Source organism: Dunckerocampus dactyliophorus, chromosome 1, assembly GCF_027744805.1.
Source record: "Dunckerocampus dactyliophorus isolate RoL2022-P2 chromosome 1, RoL_Ddac_1.1, whole genome shotgun sequence".
Classification (NCBI taxonomy): Eukaryota; Metazoa; Chordata; class Actinopteri; order Syngnathiformes; family Syngnathidae; genus Dunckerocampus; species Dunckerocampus dactyliophorus.
This window is the reverse complement of record NC_072819.1, coordinates 26,752,012-26,764,209: the sequence shown is the minus strand read 5'-3', so window position 1 is coordinate 26,764,209 and position 12,198 is coordinate 26,752,012. Positions and strand designations below refer to the sequence as shown.

Here is a 12,198-nt window from a genome sequence, read left to right as displayed (position 1 = left end):
TTACGACTCTGTACTGAATGCAAAATAATCCAGTACCATAAAATTAGATTTGAGTAAAATGTACTTACTTACCATTTGAGCATGCATTATCTTTGTCAGGGTTTTTGTTTCTGCAGGAGGGAGGAGAGCACGGGTAGCAGGCAAAGCAGATGCAGAGCACCACAAGCCAACAGAGCACCACAACCAGCATGATGGTCATCCACTGGACATAACTTCCTGCTGCAAACACAACAACCACAGACCTAATTGTACCACTTAGCAAAAAAAACCCATCAAATTTAACAATTGAAAAGTATATAACCTGAAATTTGGACTATGGCAGCAGATATGGGATAAAACATGCAACATGTAACGTACCATTAGGTGAAACTTCATTTTGTGATGGTCTATAAGACTTGGGACGCATTGTCTCTGTTGTGAATGTAGTAGTTGCACTTGTAGTTAAACATTTCATCTTGCATTGTGCATCTTTCAAACACTGTTCCCTAAAAAACAGCACAATTAGAAGCTGAATTTTGCAGATATATATATTTATTCATGCACAGTCAGACACACTGAAAACATATTTTGTACCCGTCTGTATATCTACCTGTATATCCTAAAATAGTTGCCTTTTTTAAATAGATACTCCCTTCAAACTGGAGGGTACTTGGGAGTTTCCCCAACCAGTCTACATGTGCTTTGTGGACCTGGAAAAGGCATTTGACCGTGTCCCTCGCGGTGTCCTGTGGGGGGTGCTCCGGGAGTATGGGATTGGTGGCGCGTTACTACGTGCCATTCAGTCCTTGTACAACCGGAGTAGGAGCCTGGTTCGCATTGCCAGCAGTAAGTCAAGCCTGTTTCTGGTGAACGTTGGCCTCCACCAAGGCTGCCCTTTGTCACCAATTCTGTTCATAATTTTCATGGACAGAATTTCTAGGCGCAGCCAAGGTGTCGAGGGAGTCCAGTTCGGGGCCTCAGGATCTCATCTCTGCTATTTGCGGACGATGTGGTCCTGATGGCCTCATCGGGCTGTGACCTGCAGCGTTTACTGGGACGGTTTGTATCTGAGTGTGAAGCTTCTGGGATGAGACTCAGCACCTCCAAATCTGAGGCCATGGTTCTCAGTCGGAAAATTGTGGATTGCTCCCCCCGGGTTGGGAATGAGGTCCTGCCCCAGGTGGAGGAGTTCAAGTATCTCGGGGTCTTGCTCACGAGTGAGGGAAGGTTGGAGCGTAAGGTCGATAGGCGGATTGGCGCAGCGTCTGCAGTAATGCGGTCGCTGTACCGGACTGTTATGGTGAAGAGAGAGCTGAGCCGGAAGACAAAGCTCTCAATTTACCGTTCGATCTATGTTCCCACCCTCACCTATGGTCATGAGCTTTGGGTCATGACCGAAAGAACGAGATCGCGGATACAAGCGGTTGAAATGAGTTTTCTTCGTAGGGTAGCGGGACTCACCCTAAGAGACAGGGTGAGGAGCTCGGTTATCCGGGAGGAGCTCAGAGTAGAGCCGCTACTCCTTCACATCGAGAGGAGCCAGCTGAGGTGGCTCGGGCATCTAGTCCGGATGCCTCCCGGACGCCTCCCTTGTGAGGTGTTTCGGGCATGCCCAGCCGGGAGAAGGCCCCGGGGAAGACCTAGGACACGCTGGAGGGATTATGTTACACAGCTGGCCTGGGAACGCCTTGGTGTCCTCCCGGTGGAGCTGGAGGAGGCGGTCGGGGACCGGGAAGTCTGGGCTTCCCTACTAAGACTGCTGCCCCCGCGACCCGGACCCGGATAAGCGGAGGAAAATGGAATGGAATGGAACTCCCTTCAAACAAACGTTTAGTACTCTCTCCAGTTGGGATGTATCACGATATAACAATATAAAAATCAGTGGAATCTTGTATAAAAAGTTACAAACTTTAACCCATATAATTAAATACACTTCTCAATTGTCTCAAATTGTAAAGCACATTTATTGATTTATTGGTCACAAACTGTGCAACACAGTAACTACATTTAATGTCTACCAAACTAAGCGTTTTTTATTTTTGACTGGCTCAGTGTTGACGTGCTCGCTGACTCTGTTTCACGCTTCATGACGCACTCTTCATACTCAACTCTGTTTGCACTTGAGATGGTAGAACAAATTTGTCGTGTTCCCACCTTTTGCCTTCACCGTTGCTTTGCAAACATTGCATATTATGGTCTCTTGGTCCACACCTGCTCTATCGAAACCAAATTACTTCCATATTACAGAGGTACCTCCTCGTTTAGTAACAATTTCTTCATCTATAGTCTTCGCTTTTCCTCCGCCTTCAGCCAGTCTACTTTTCTCTCTTTTCTTGTATCTGCTCTGCCTATCTCCGCCACCGCTGAACCATGCTTATGGCTTTATGAAATCAGTTTTATTTTTTCCCAAATTTTGTTGTATTTTTTTCCAAATTCCGTTTTTTCTGTTTTCATTTTTTAGAATTGCGTTTTTTATATTTTACACTTATTTTTACCAACATAGCGAGTGTGTGCTTTATGGGTTAGTGAATAAAATGTCCGTTAATTAAATGCAAAAATTTGTACATCTATTGATGCAAGACATCAAAGCACAATTTTGCCCAGTAATTCAGAAATGGATGTAGCCTGGCTACATTTTCTAATGGGATGTCAGCCTCTGCTCTCATTACTATAAAATCTAAAACAAACTGTAATGCCTGTGCTTGTGATTAAGTAAGATGTAGTCACCAATGCAATTTCAACTGCATTTGTAAGATATTTTTAATGACACTCACAGTTCTGACATGGGGCAAACGGCGCTCTTAGTTTGAAGGCCAGAAGTGTGTTCTGTGTGTTGAGAATGTCTGTAAGATTAGCTGGGTGCAAGAATAAACGTCTTTTTTCACCTCAGAACTCAGACCGTCGTCATCGGGCATTGTAAAACGCTCCTTTCATCAAGCCTGAGTCGCACACACACAACCGCACCGCTAGCTTCCATTCACGCAACTTTCCCTGGTGTTGCCATTTCAACATGTTTTGTTCGGGAGGAGGCGGTTTAGTGCCAAGTTAACACGAACGTTTCTTCTCATCACGATGACAGCATTTCATTCACATTATGTCAATTTCCGCGAGATTCCGCGTTTAACAGTAAATTCAGTTTTTATTGGCCAATTACACGATTCTGTCGGCGATTGCGTTAACGCCGAAATCGTAGGGCCCTACATGCTATGGTGCATGTGAAGCGCAAATGCGTCAATACAGTGCACCGCGGCGCGCAGTCGCACGACAAACATGGCATCAACACTGGTTTTTTCCATTTAAAATGATCATTTATACTGGTATTAGTGATTTTTTTTTATCACTGGAAGAATTTATGCCAGTAAACCGGCATATAAAAATTATTGCCCAACCCTGCTAATAAGATGCCCCTGCCCAATATTTGAGGAAGTACCACAGCTAAATAAGGTAAAATGTTTATAAAATATTAGAAACACCTCTCAGTGCAGTATGCTACACTGCAGCTCCGTCTGACCATTAAACCCAGCAATAATGTCTTTGTGATACTGCTCTTTTGCAGATATTTCCCCAGTGACTAACCAACAAATGTTACTGTTAACGTCTCACCGAAAACAGGCCTCACACTTCCTATCTTCAGAAGAGATGTTCTGAGAATCTGAAAAATAACAACATAAAAAATGAAATGAAAAAAAACACTTTAGGAAGAATGAATACAAATCTATTTCAATGAAGACCTTTGACTTTGTTACCTTTACAGTTTTCACAGTGGCATGCGAGGCAATGGAGGCTTTCACTGGAGCCTGCATTGTAGTATCCATCCATGCAGTCACATACCACGTTACTGTTAAAGGTACACTGCTGTATCTCCACTTCATAAGCTGAGGAGAAAACAGTTTCAAGGATTGTCTTTTAATTGCTCCCCTCTCACACTTGAGATGTATTTCCCTTTCTTTAGCCACATTTATTTTGGACTTGTGTTTCCTTCTCTACACAATCCATATCCTGTTAGCAGATTTGTACCAATAACATTCTTTTAATATTCCGTCATTCTTTCATCAATCAGCATTAACAACTGTGTCTTGTTTTTTTCTATGATGTTGAATTTGTGATGAAAACATCTTGGGAAGCAACAAGAAGAATGCTACTTACAACCACACGTGTCACACCTCAGGCATTCATCCAGACTGTTGGATTCTGCTGTGAATGTGGGACTCTCACATTTTTTACATCTGTTCTTTGAAATGGGATCATTGCAGTTTCCTTCTTTATGATAACCTGTTGGGGGGAAAGGGATACTTTAAAAGGTGCTGTCCGTTGTCGGCTCCAAATTACACTTTTTTCAACCAGAAAAGAACACCACCACCGACTTTGCTTTTGACATCAAAAGATAAATGCGAGACCCAAGAATAAGGGTGTCAAAACATTTTTCAGTGAGGGACACATACTAAAAAATGAACGATGGAATATAATATTTAGTAAACCAACACATGTAAATATCCTAAGAAGTTATACTGTATATATTTCAGTGATATAGGTGAAAAAGTGTATTATTAGTATGAACTTTGGTCTTTCTTTCCCCATTTTTGCTGTTGTTTTTATAATTTTCCAAATATTTCAACTTTCTTCTTAAATTATCTTTTTAAAATTTATTTTTGTAATATTATGATTTTATTCACATATTATTTTGACTTTATTCTCACATTCTAACTTATGACATTATTTTCCCTCATAATATGACAAGTTTATTCTTGTAAAAAAGTTTTTTTCTCGTTAGAATATGACAATTTTCTCCTAATATCTTGACTTTATTCTCATAAAATCCCAACTGTTTCTGCCATTTCTGATGTTGTTGTTTTGTTTTAAATTTTCCAACTATTTCCACTTTCTTCTCGTAATTGACTTCATTCAAATGATGTTTTGACTTTATTCTCGTAACATTATAACGTTTTCTGCAACCTAATTTTGTAAAAATTACAACTTTATTCATTGTTTTGTTTGTGTCTCATGATATTACTGACTTAATAAAAATTAAAAAAAAAAAATATTTACAATTTCAACTTTTTCTCGTTACATTAAAAAAAATTGTCTCTTAAAATGTTGTCTTTATTCTTGTAAAGTTACTGCTGATTTTTCATTTTTGCTGCTGTTGTTTTTTTAGCCTTCTGGTTAAATGATATTTTTTGAATGGAATTGTGAGTGAGGCTTGAGTGTAATGACCAGTAATGTAATGAAGTTTAAGAAACATTTACGTTTTAGATCCCGCTCTGTAAAGCGGCAAAATCCGCCACGGCGGCATCACACCTCGCGCATGCGTGATTTATGGCTGCGTGGAGCTTCACTATGCTCTCAGTGTGCTGCAGGAGCTGACAGTGTACTGACGGTGTGTGACTGTTTTGGTGCGGGGCAGACCTCTCAGCTGCACACGCTGATGTTCAGTGAGAACATAAACTGCAGATCAATACATGCTTTCATTTTAAAGTCCCTAAATAACAGAAAAATCTCCAACCAAGGCAGACAGCACCCTTAAATAAAACCAGTATAACAATACATGACAAATTAATGAAAATTAATTGTAAGCATTTACCAGGTGGACACTCCATGTAACACGAATTAATGGAAGTGTACAGCAGGTCCGTGTCACTTTGTCCAATGGGAAGTAAGGCCATTAATAGGAAAATCTGAAACACAAGACAATGCGTTTACCATACATTAACATGCAGTGTTGGGAGTAACAGTGTCACTAAAGCTGTTATTTTTTTCCAGTAACGGGTAGTCTAATCAATTACACGCATTTGAGGGAAAGAATGAATCAGAGGTTAAAATAATTATGTATATTTTATCATATTGCATCTCAGTGAGTACACCCCTCACATTTCCGCAACTCTTTTTATTACAGTAGATCTTCTCAAGGAACAATGCTTTCGAAATATTGGCTAGATATACTAATAAAAATTGGAAATATTTTACAGCAGTCAATGTACAGCTTGTATAGCAGTATAGAGTTACCATACACTTAAAATGAATTAACACACAGTTATTATCTAAATAAATAGCTGGCAACACAAGTGAGTATCAAGATAATTGTGTCTACAGTCAGTCATGGTGGTGCTGGTAGCTTAACATTTGTCGTAGTTGACAACCATCATTGTAGACACGGACATAACGATTATCAATAATCTATTATAGACAAATTTGCATTAATTGTGAGTAAGCATGCTGATCTTCCCACTGCAGATAAATGTGATTTTATGAAAAGTAACAATATTTGAGGGAAATAGTATGGATATCTTTTAACAGCATTATTAAGAACTACGGTCAACTGAAAGTGAAATCAAAGTAATAAAAGCATTTGACATGGTCAGATGCCAAAAGACCAGTCAACACACATACTGTACCGTATTGCCATATACTGTATTGTCGAATCACTGTTGTGTATGGCAAAGTGTATACAAGCACTGCAACTGCTGTTTATGCTTTGCCTTTTCCATGGCTGTTTTGCAACATTTATTTAAAAAAAAGCCTTAACAGCTTCTACAAGGGGTGTCATCATGCAATCTGTCCCAGAAACGCGAGCGTTTCTGTACATGCGTGAGAGCTGTGTCACTTTCTCCTGTAGCAAATTTTTACGACAGTGCTTCTGTGACGTCACGTGCTGTGGTAGTTATTATTTTTTAAATATATGAACATAATATTCATATTTGTAATATATTGGGGGGTTATTTTATTATTAACTCTTATTAAAAGACTTCTATCATCTTTATTCACCAAAACTGAGCTACGTAAAAACTTACGCAATGCACGTAGAGTAGACATAAATGCCATATTCGGTTACGTATAACATACATAAATAAATAGAATAAAACACATAAAATGCAGAGATATTTCAATGTACACAATCATAAGCAGAGTGCAATGATGGATTAATCGGGGGACGCATATTGCTGCCATAAAATAGATTGACGGATGGCGTAGATTACACATGCCTAACATGTGATTGCCAAAAAATAGGCCGACCTGCACATGTGTAAAACCGACTGCGTTTTTTTGTACGTCTTTTCGGTACGTATTGCGTAGTGACAAGGGGTATTAGAAAAAGAACACGAGAAGAAAAATATACATCATAAGTTATGTGATGGCCACAGTCTGACCAGTTTCAACAGATTGTTTTTCTATTTAGGAAAAGTGTTTCGAAACACAAAAAAATCAACTATTTGAAACTACAATAATGCATCCTTGAATCAGACAGAAAATACTGACGCTCACCATGTTGGAAGAGCTGATCTTGAGGTGACAAAAGTGACAAACTTCTGATGGAGTTGAATCTAGTCATCTGACAGAAAGTGTAGCACACAGCATGGCATCATCAGATGAGGAAGCGTCTGTCAGGGTGAGCCTTTCCAACGCTCTGCCATCATGAGGTATTGAAAGGAAGTCATTAGTGAGCTAGTGTGTGTGTCTGCCTTTGACAAGGTTTAGGTCGTCTTAACGGAAATGCTGCGAAAAACAGGAACTCAGTGACATCAACTTACACCGCCACACACACGTGGATGGTGACTACTTGTGTCAAATTCCACTTAATGATTAGTCCCATAAATCTTGTGAAGCTCTCTGATGCCAGTCATACAGACAGCTTGATTATATTCAAATAAGGCATAACACACATGTTTGGGATGTACTAACAATTAAAATACGGCTGGGAGCACATTTTGGCATTTGTATGACATTTTGCAATATGCCACTTGAAATCTGATAATATCTGATACCTTAACTACACCTATATGTAAACTATAACATGTGAGCTTGTCGCATTGGGATACAAGTACATGTGTAGACTTTGCAATACAAGACCTGTATCCAAAATATAATTTAACAATACTCCGGTTTTGTTGCACAGATAGACTCAGATTATAATATTAGTTGTGTCCAACCAGGAAATACACGTCCATTAGACGAGACAACATGAGCTGGAGATGGTTAACTACACGTTCTTTAGTTTTGGCACTTTGAAAACGTATTGCAATTGAGTTTTCAATTATTGCTACGAATGAGAAAATCTACAACTATTGCTAACATGCATTTATTTTTTAAACAATAAATGCATGTTAGCAATAGTTGTCAACATTTAAACTTTAAATGTTTGCTTTACAAATGAGCGGAAACTGTCAAAACTGAGCATTAACATGACTTGTAGATGCAGAATTTGATATAACTCCAGTATTGTGCAGGTGTACCTAATATTGTGACCTATCACCTTGAATGTCCTCTCGACAGGAATGAATTGGCGACTTTCATGCAAATGCATATGAATAAAATGCAATGGAACACACTTGCAGCAGCTACATTGCCAAGTGTTCTTTTAACGCATTTATGCGGCATTTTCTTAATGGATTTGAGCTCAGTTTACTTTTAAGCTGCAACAGTAACACACTCTATCCAATGCCATCAAAGTAGGTCAGAGAGTAGCAAAATCCAACCTAAAAATCATATCCTCTCTATTCGTGTGTGTGTGTGGCTCCATCGAGGCTGCAGCAGCACTAGCAGCAGTGGCACCCAGAAGTGAACAAAGCGACCCGGAAGCGCTGCTCGGACTGGAGGCAGGCAGAAAGAACATCCAGTCTTTTTTATATGAAAGCTGTGCTGGCAAGACAATACCTGCAGTCAGGACCAAAGGTATTTATTTGTGCATGTGTTTTTTTTGCCCTCAAGTTCGATTATTCGCTGCAAACATCTGCATCGTTCAGGGAAACTAAATGCAAACCGCCGTCCGTTCGATTCGTCCAAAAGTTGCAGAATGTGAAAAAAACCCGCAGCCCTGAAAGTGCGATTTGGTTAAGATGGCACGTCGCCCTTTCATTGCATAGTCGAAGCGTTTTTTTGTAAGGTTCTTCAAAGCTTGGTGCTCATCAAACCTGCATCTTTCCTTCTTGTTTCCGCGCTGCTTTTTTTCTCGACAGGGCATGGTTGGTGTAGGAAGTGTCAGTTTTTTTAAGGGGTGGGGAGGCCGGGCTATTCAAAGCTGCAAGTGTCCGTAAACAATCCATCATGCTAACATGGACGTGATAAACACACCGTAGTGAGCGACACACATTCTCTCCAAGCAAGCGATCAATGCATTTTTTTGGAGCGGTGGAAGAAGAAGACTGCAGAATATGGCGTCCCGCCTTATAAAAATAAGGCTGCCATTTTTGTTTCTCTTTTGTCTGGGAATGTTTTAAGATGACCGTCTGGGAATGTAAGCGCCGTGCCGGGAGCTTGTGTCCGCCCAAAAGCTGCTCTAGCAGGGCGGCCAGAGGTGCTCGAACACGGGGCACAAGGAGGCAAAGTTTGGCTTAAAAAAAGAAAAGGGTTGACTAACTATTTCTTGTTAGTAGACACAGACACATCAGAGCAGAAATGACATTGACAATTTTAGATGAAAATACACGAAAGCGACATCTTGCAAACCGTATCACTGTATTTTTTGTATTGTACGACAGCTCTCAAATGTTTACTATAATTGTTTGAAATTTTTTATGTCTTTTTAATACTTTACAAAAATCTATTTGAATATACACCACAACATCATAACCACACGGGATCCAATCCAAGAGCAACTGTGACAGTAATGCTCACTTTTTATTGACACGTTAGTGAGTTCCTTATTACAGTATCATAGTTGTATTCTGCAAAGGTGTAGTACAGGGGTCTCCAAAGTGTGGCCTGGGGCCCACTTTTGGCACATAGCTTGTTTTTTAAATTGGTGCTCATCATATTGTTAAAAAAAAAAAATATATATATATATCTATATCTATATATACATAGATATATATATAACAAAATCTTGAGGGGCCACATGGTCAGGAGATCCGGGTTCGTATCTCAGTTGGAACCTCTCTTAGCCCTTTAAATTTCGGTGTCAGTGCTGGATTAAGTTCGAGGCCTGGGTGGAACCGTGTTTCCTGCTAACTGACTCCGACACCAGTTTCATTTTCCATTGTCCTGGCGAGCTGTGTCATTACGTCAATAGAGTTACGCCTCCAATCAGGAAATTTAAAGTGTTGACCATTTTTTAATCAAAACACCAAAAAATTAAAGGTGCAAAATGCAAAACATTTTAACATAATGATTGCACGTTGCAGGCTTCGGGTATATGGGGAGCTCCGAGCAAGGATGAGCATTTGGAGCTAGAGTTGAACCAAAAAAAGATAGCTTCAGTTCGAAGCAATTGTGGAACCATGACAATGGAAAAGCAAAGCTCTGAGAACCAGCTTCAAAAAAAGCTGCAAACCAGTCACAGTGGGAAAAGGGGTCTCCGGCTTCCTCCCACATTCCAAAAATATGCATGTTAGGTAGGGATCGGCTGCCGTTCCGCTGTATTTTGAAATCGGATAATATTGGCTTCCGCCACGAGATCGGACCGATCCAGTTGCCGTATCATGTTCGTAACTTTGGGCCACACCAACACGGTAGGTGCGGTAATGCGCCTCAAAGCTGGTTGCCACGTGACTCCTGCCACCCGTAAGAAGAAGGAAATGAGGCAATGGGGGCGGCATGGCTCGGGTGTGTGGTCGTCTCCCAACCTGAAAATTGCGGGTTCGATCCACCGTCCTCCCGTGATCGTGTGAAAGTCTCAACAAATTTTGATGAAAATACACAAGATGCTGAACCCCCAGTTGCTCCTGATGCTGCGTCATCAGTAGGTACAGTAAATGTGCTAGCAGTGTCTTTCACTTGTGCAGCGCTTTTCCACCTCCAAGGCATTCAAAGCGCTATACAAGTAAAAGACCATTTATCAACGCAACACCACCATGCAGACATGTCCAATCGTGGCGGAATGTCATCAAACACTACTAAACATGTCGAAACGGTGGCGAAAACCTTGGAAACGCCTCTGTTACGGAGGACAATTGATGGCTGGTTTATTCATGAGACATTAGATATTTCAATAATTTGCTTTGTCACCGATACACAAAGCTAAGATGTCCATGCTTTGTTCAGCATAATTTATCAAAGTTTGTATGTGTGTGGAATCGTTACATTTCCCAGAGCATGCACCCTAAAATTGCATATTTAAGGATTGAAATAGAATGTAGAACTGTAGTTCATTAATGGCAAGACAAATGGAAATGAAAGCTAATAAATAAGCTTTTTTTTTGTAATAATAAAATCTGTTGGTTCTGAGAGTTTGGCACATGAACCTTCCTTGTGAGCATATTTTCCTCCAAAGTGACTTTCCAGCTCATCACTCTTCCGTATGTTAGCATCTCACAAGTGCATGTTCTTATTTCAGGATGGCGGAGCCTCGATTTAACAACCCATATTTCTGGCCGCCACCTCCATCCATGCCTGGCCAGGTAAGTCCACTTTTGAATACGAAATAACTGCGAGATTTCCATGTGTGAATGGCCGCACATGCTTTTCAATGTGCATGAATGACATTTACACACGGTGCGCGGTTTCTGTTGAGCATGACCCGTTAACCCTTTTCAGCTGGATAACCTGGTGCTCATTAACAAGATCAAGGAGCAGCTGATGGCTGAGAAGATCCGACCCCTGCACCTGCCGACTACCTCCTCCCCTTCCCAGCAACCTTTGCTCGTGTCCACCTCTTCCCCGGACGGTGGCGGCCAGCATGGCATGCCGGTACCGAAGCCACAGCCTCAGCAGGTGCCGGGCCACCACCCGCAGCAGCAAAACTCTGCACAGTCAGACATCCCTTTGCACGGCCGGCCAGCCTCCAGCTCTGGACCAGGTATCAAATATTTTTGTCATCTTGTGTCACGTAATCATTGGTAATCATTGTTTAATTTTATTGCAGCAGTGTATGCAAATAAAATCTCCAAAAATACATGACAGTTAGAGACCTGTAATATTTGTATTGCCTCACAACCTCTAGATGGAAACATGGACGACAAGGCAGCTGTGAAGTCCAAAGGATTATGGGAAGACTGGCACATGAGGCAACTGAGTGAGGAACACAGCCGCATCAACCATCGCTCAGGTACGGTAGACTACTACAACTTCTAGGAAGCAACAGGCATGTACACAGTAGCTAGACATGTCATTAGATTTTGGGACAGAATTGTCCTGCTTTCCACCCCTACAGGTCTGGCTCTTTCATCCCGACCTGACAGCCACAGTACTTCAGAGGCTCTAACTCCCACGACTCCAACCTCCAGCAGTCAGAACCGCTTGGGCGGTGCCCCCTCTGTCAACATCATCTCTGGGCTGGCTAGTGGTCCT

The 12,198-nt window shown here is 41.0% G+C and overlaps 2 protein-coding genes across 4 annotated transcripts in view; one reads left to right on the top strand and one right to left on the bottom strand.

Annotated features, from left to right (window-relative positions):
• The window catches only part of si:ch211-112c15.8 (tumor necrosis factor receptor superfamily member 1A), a 29,889-nt gene that overhangs the window by 8,718 nt on the left and 8,973 nt on the right, over positions 1–12,198 (bottom strand). Inside the window, exons 1-7 of one of the 2 annotated variants that reach the window (XM_054795570.1) lie at positions 7,240–7,381; positions 5,561–5,654; positions 4,126–4,251; positions 3,726–3,854; positions 3,583–3,631; positions 358–485; positions 73–219 (exon numbers count right to left, since the gene is read on the bottom strand). In XM_054795570.1, the coding sequence (XP_054651545.1) occupies positions 73–219; positions 358–485; positions 3,583–3,631; positions 3,726–3,854; positions 4,126–4,251; positions 5,561–5,654; positions 7,240–7,242 (676 nt within the window). In that variant the 5' untranslated portion in view covers positions 7,243–7,381. Of the gene's footprint in view, positions 1–72; positions 220–357; positions 486–3,582; positions 3,632–3,725; positions 3,855–4,125; positions 4,252–5,560; positions 5,655–7,239; positions 7,382–12,198 lie in introns of those variants that run through there. The other variant, XM_054795561.1, reaches the window with a different exon arrangement.
• The window catches only part of znf362b (zinc finger protein 362b), a 10,908-nt gene continuing 7,224 nt past the window's right edge, over positions 8,515–12,198 (top strand). Inside the window, exons 1-5 of one of the 2 annotated variants that reach the window (XM_054795551.1) lie at positions 8,515–8,646; positions 11,246–11,309; positions 11,446–11,707; positions 11,852–11,956; positions 12,062–12,198. The exon at positions 12,062–12,198 is cut by the window's right edge and continues 176 nt beyond it. In XM_054795551.1, the coding sequence (XP_054651526.1) occupies positions 11,247–11,309; positions 11,446–11,707; positions 11,852–11,956; positions 12,062–12,198 (567 nt within the window). In that variant the 5' untranslated portion in view covers positions 8,515–8,646; position 11,246. Of the gene's footprint in view, positions 8,647–8,801; positions 9,209–11,245; positions 11,310–11,445; positions 11,708–11,851; positions 11,957–12,061 lie in introns of those variants that run through there. The other variant, XM_054795544.1, reaches the window with a different exon arrangement.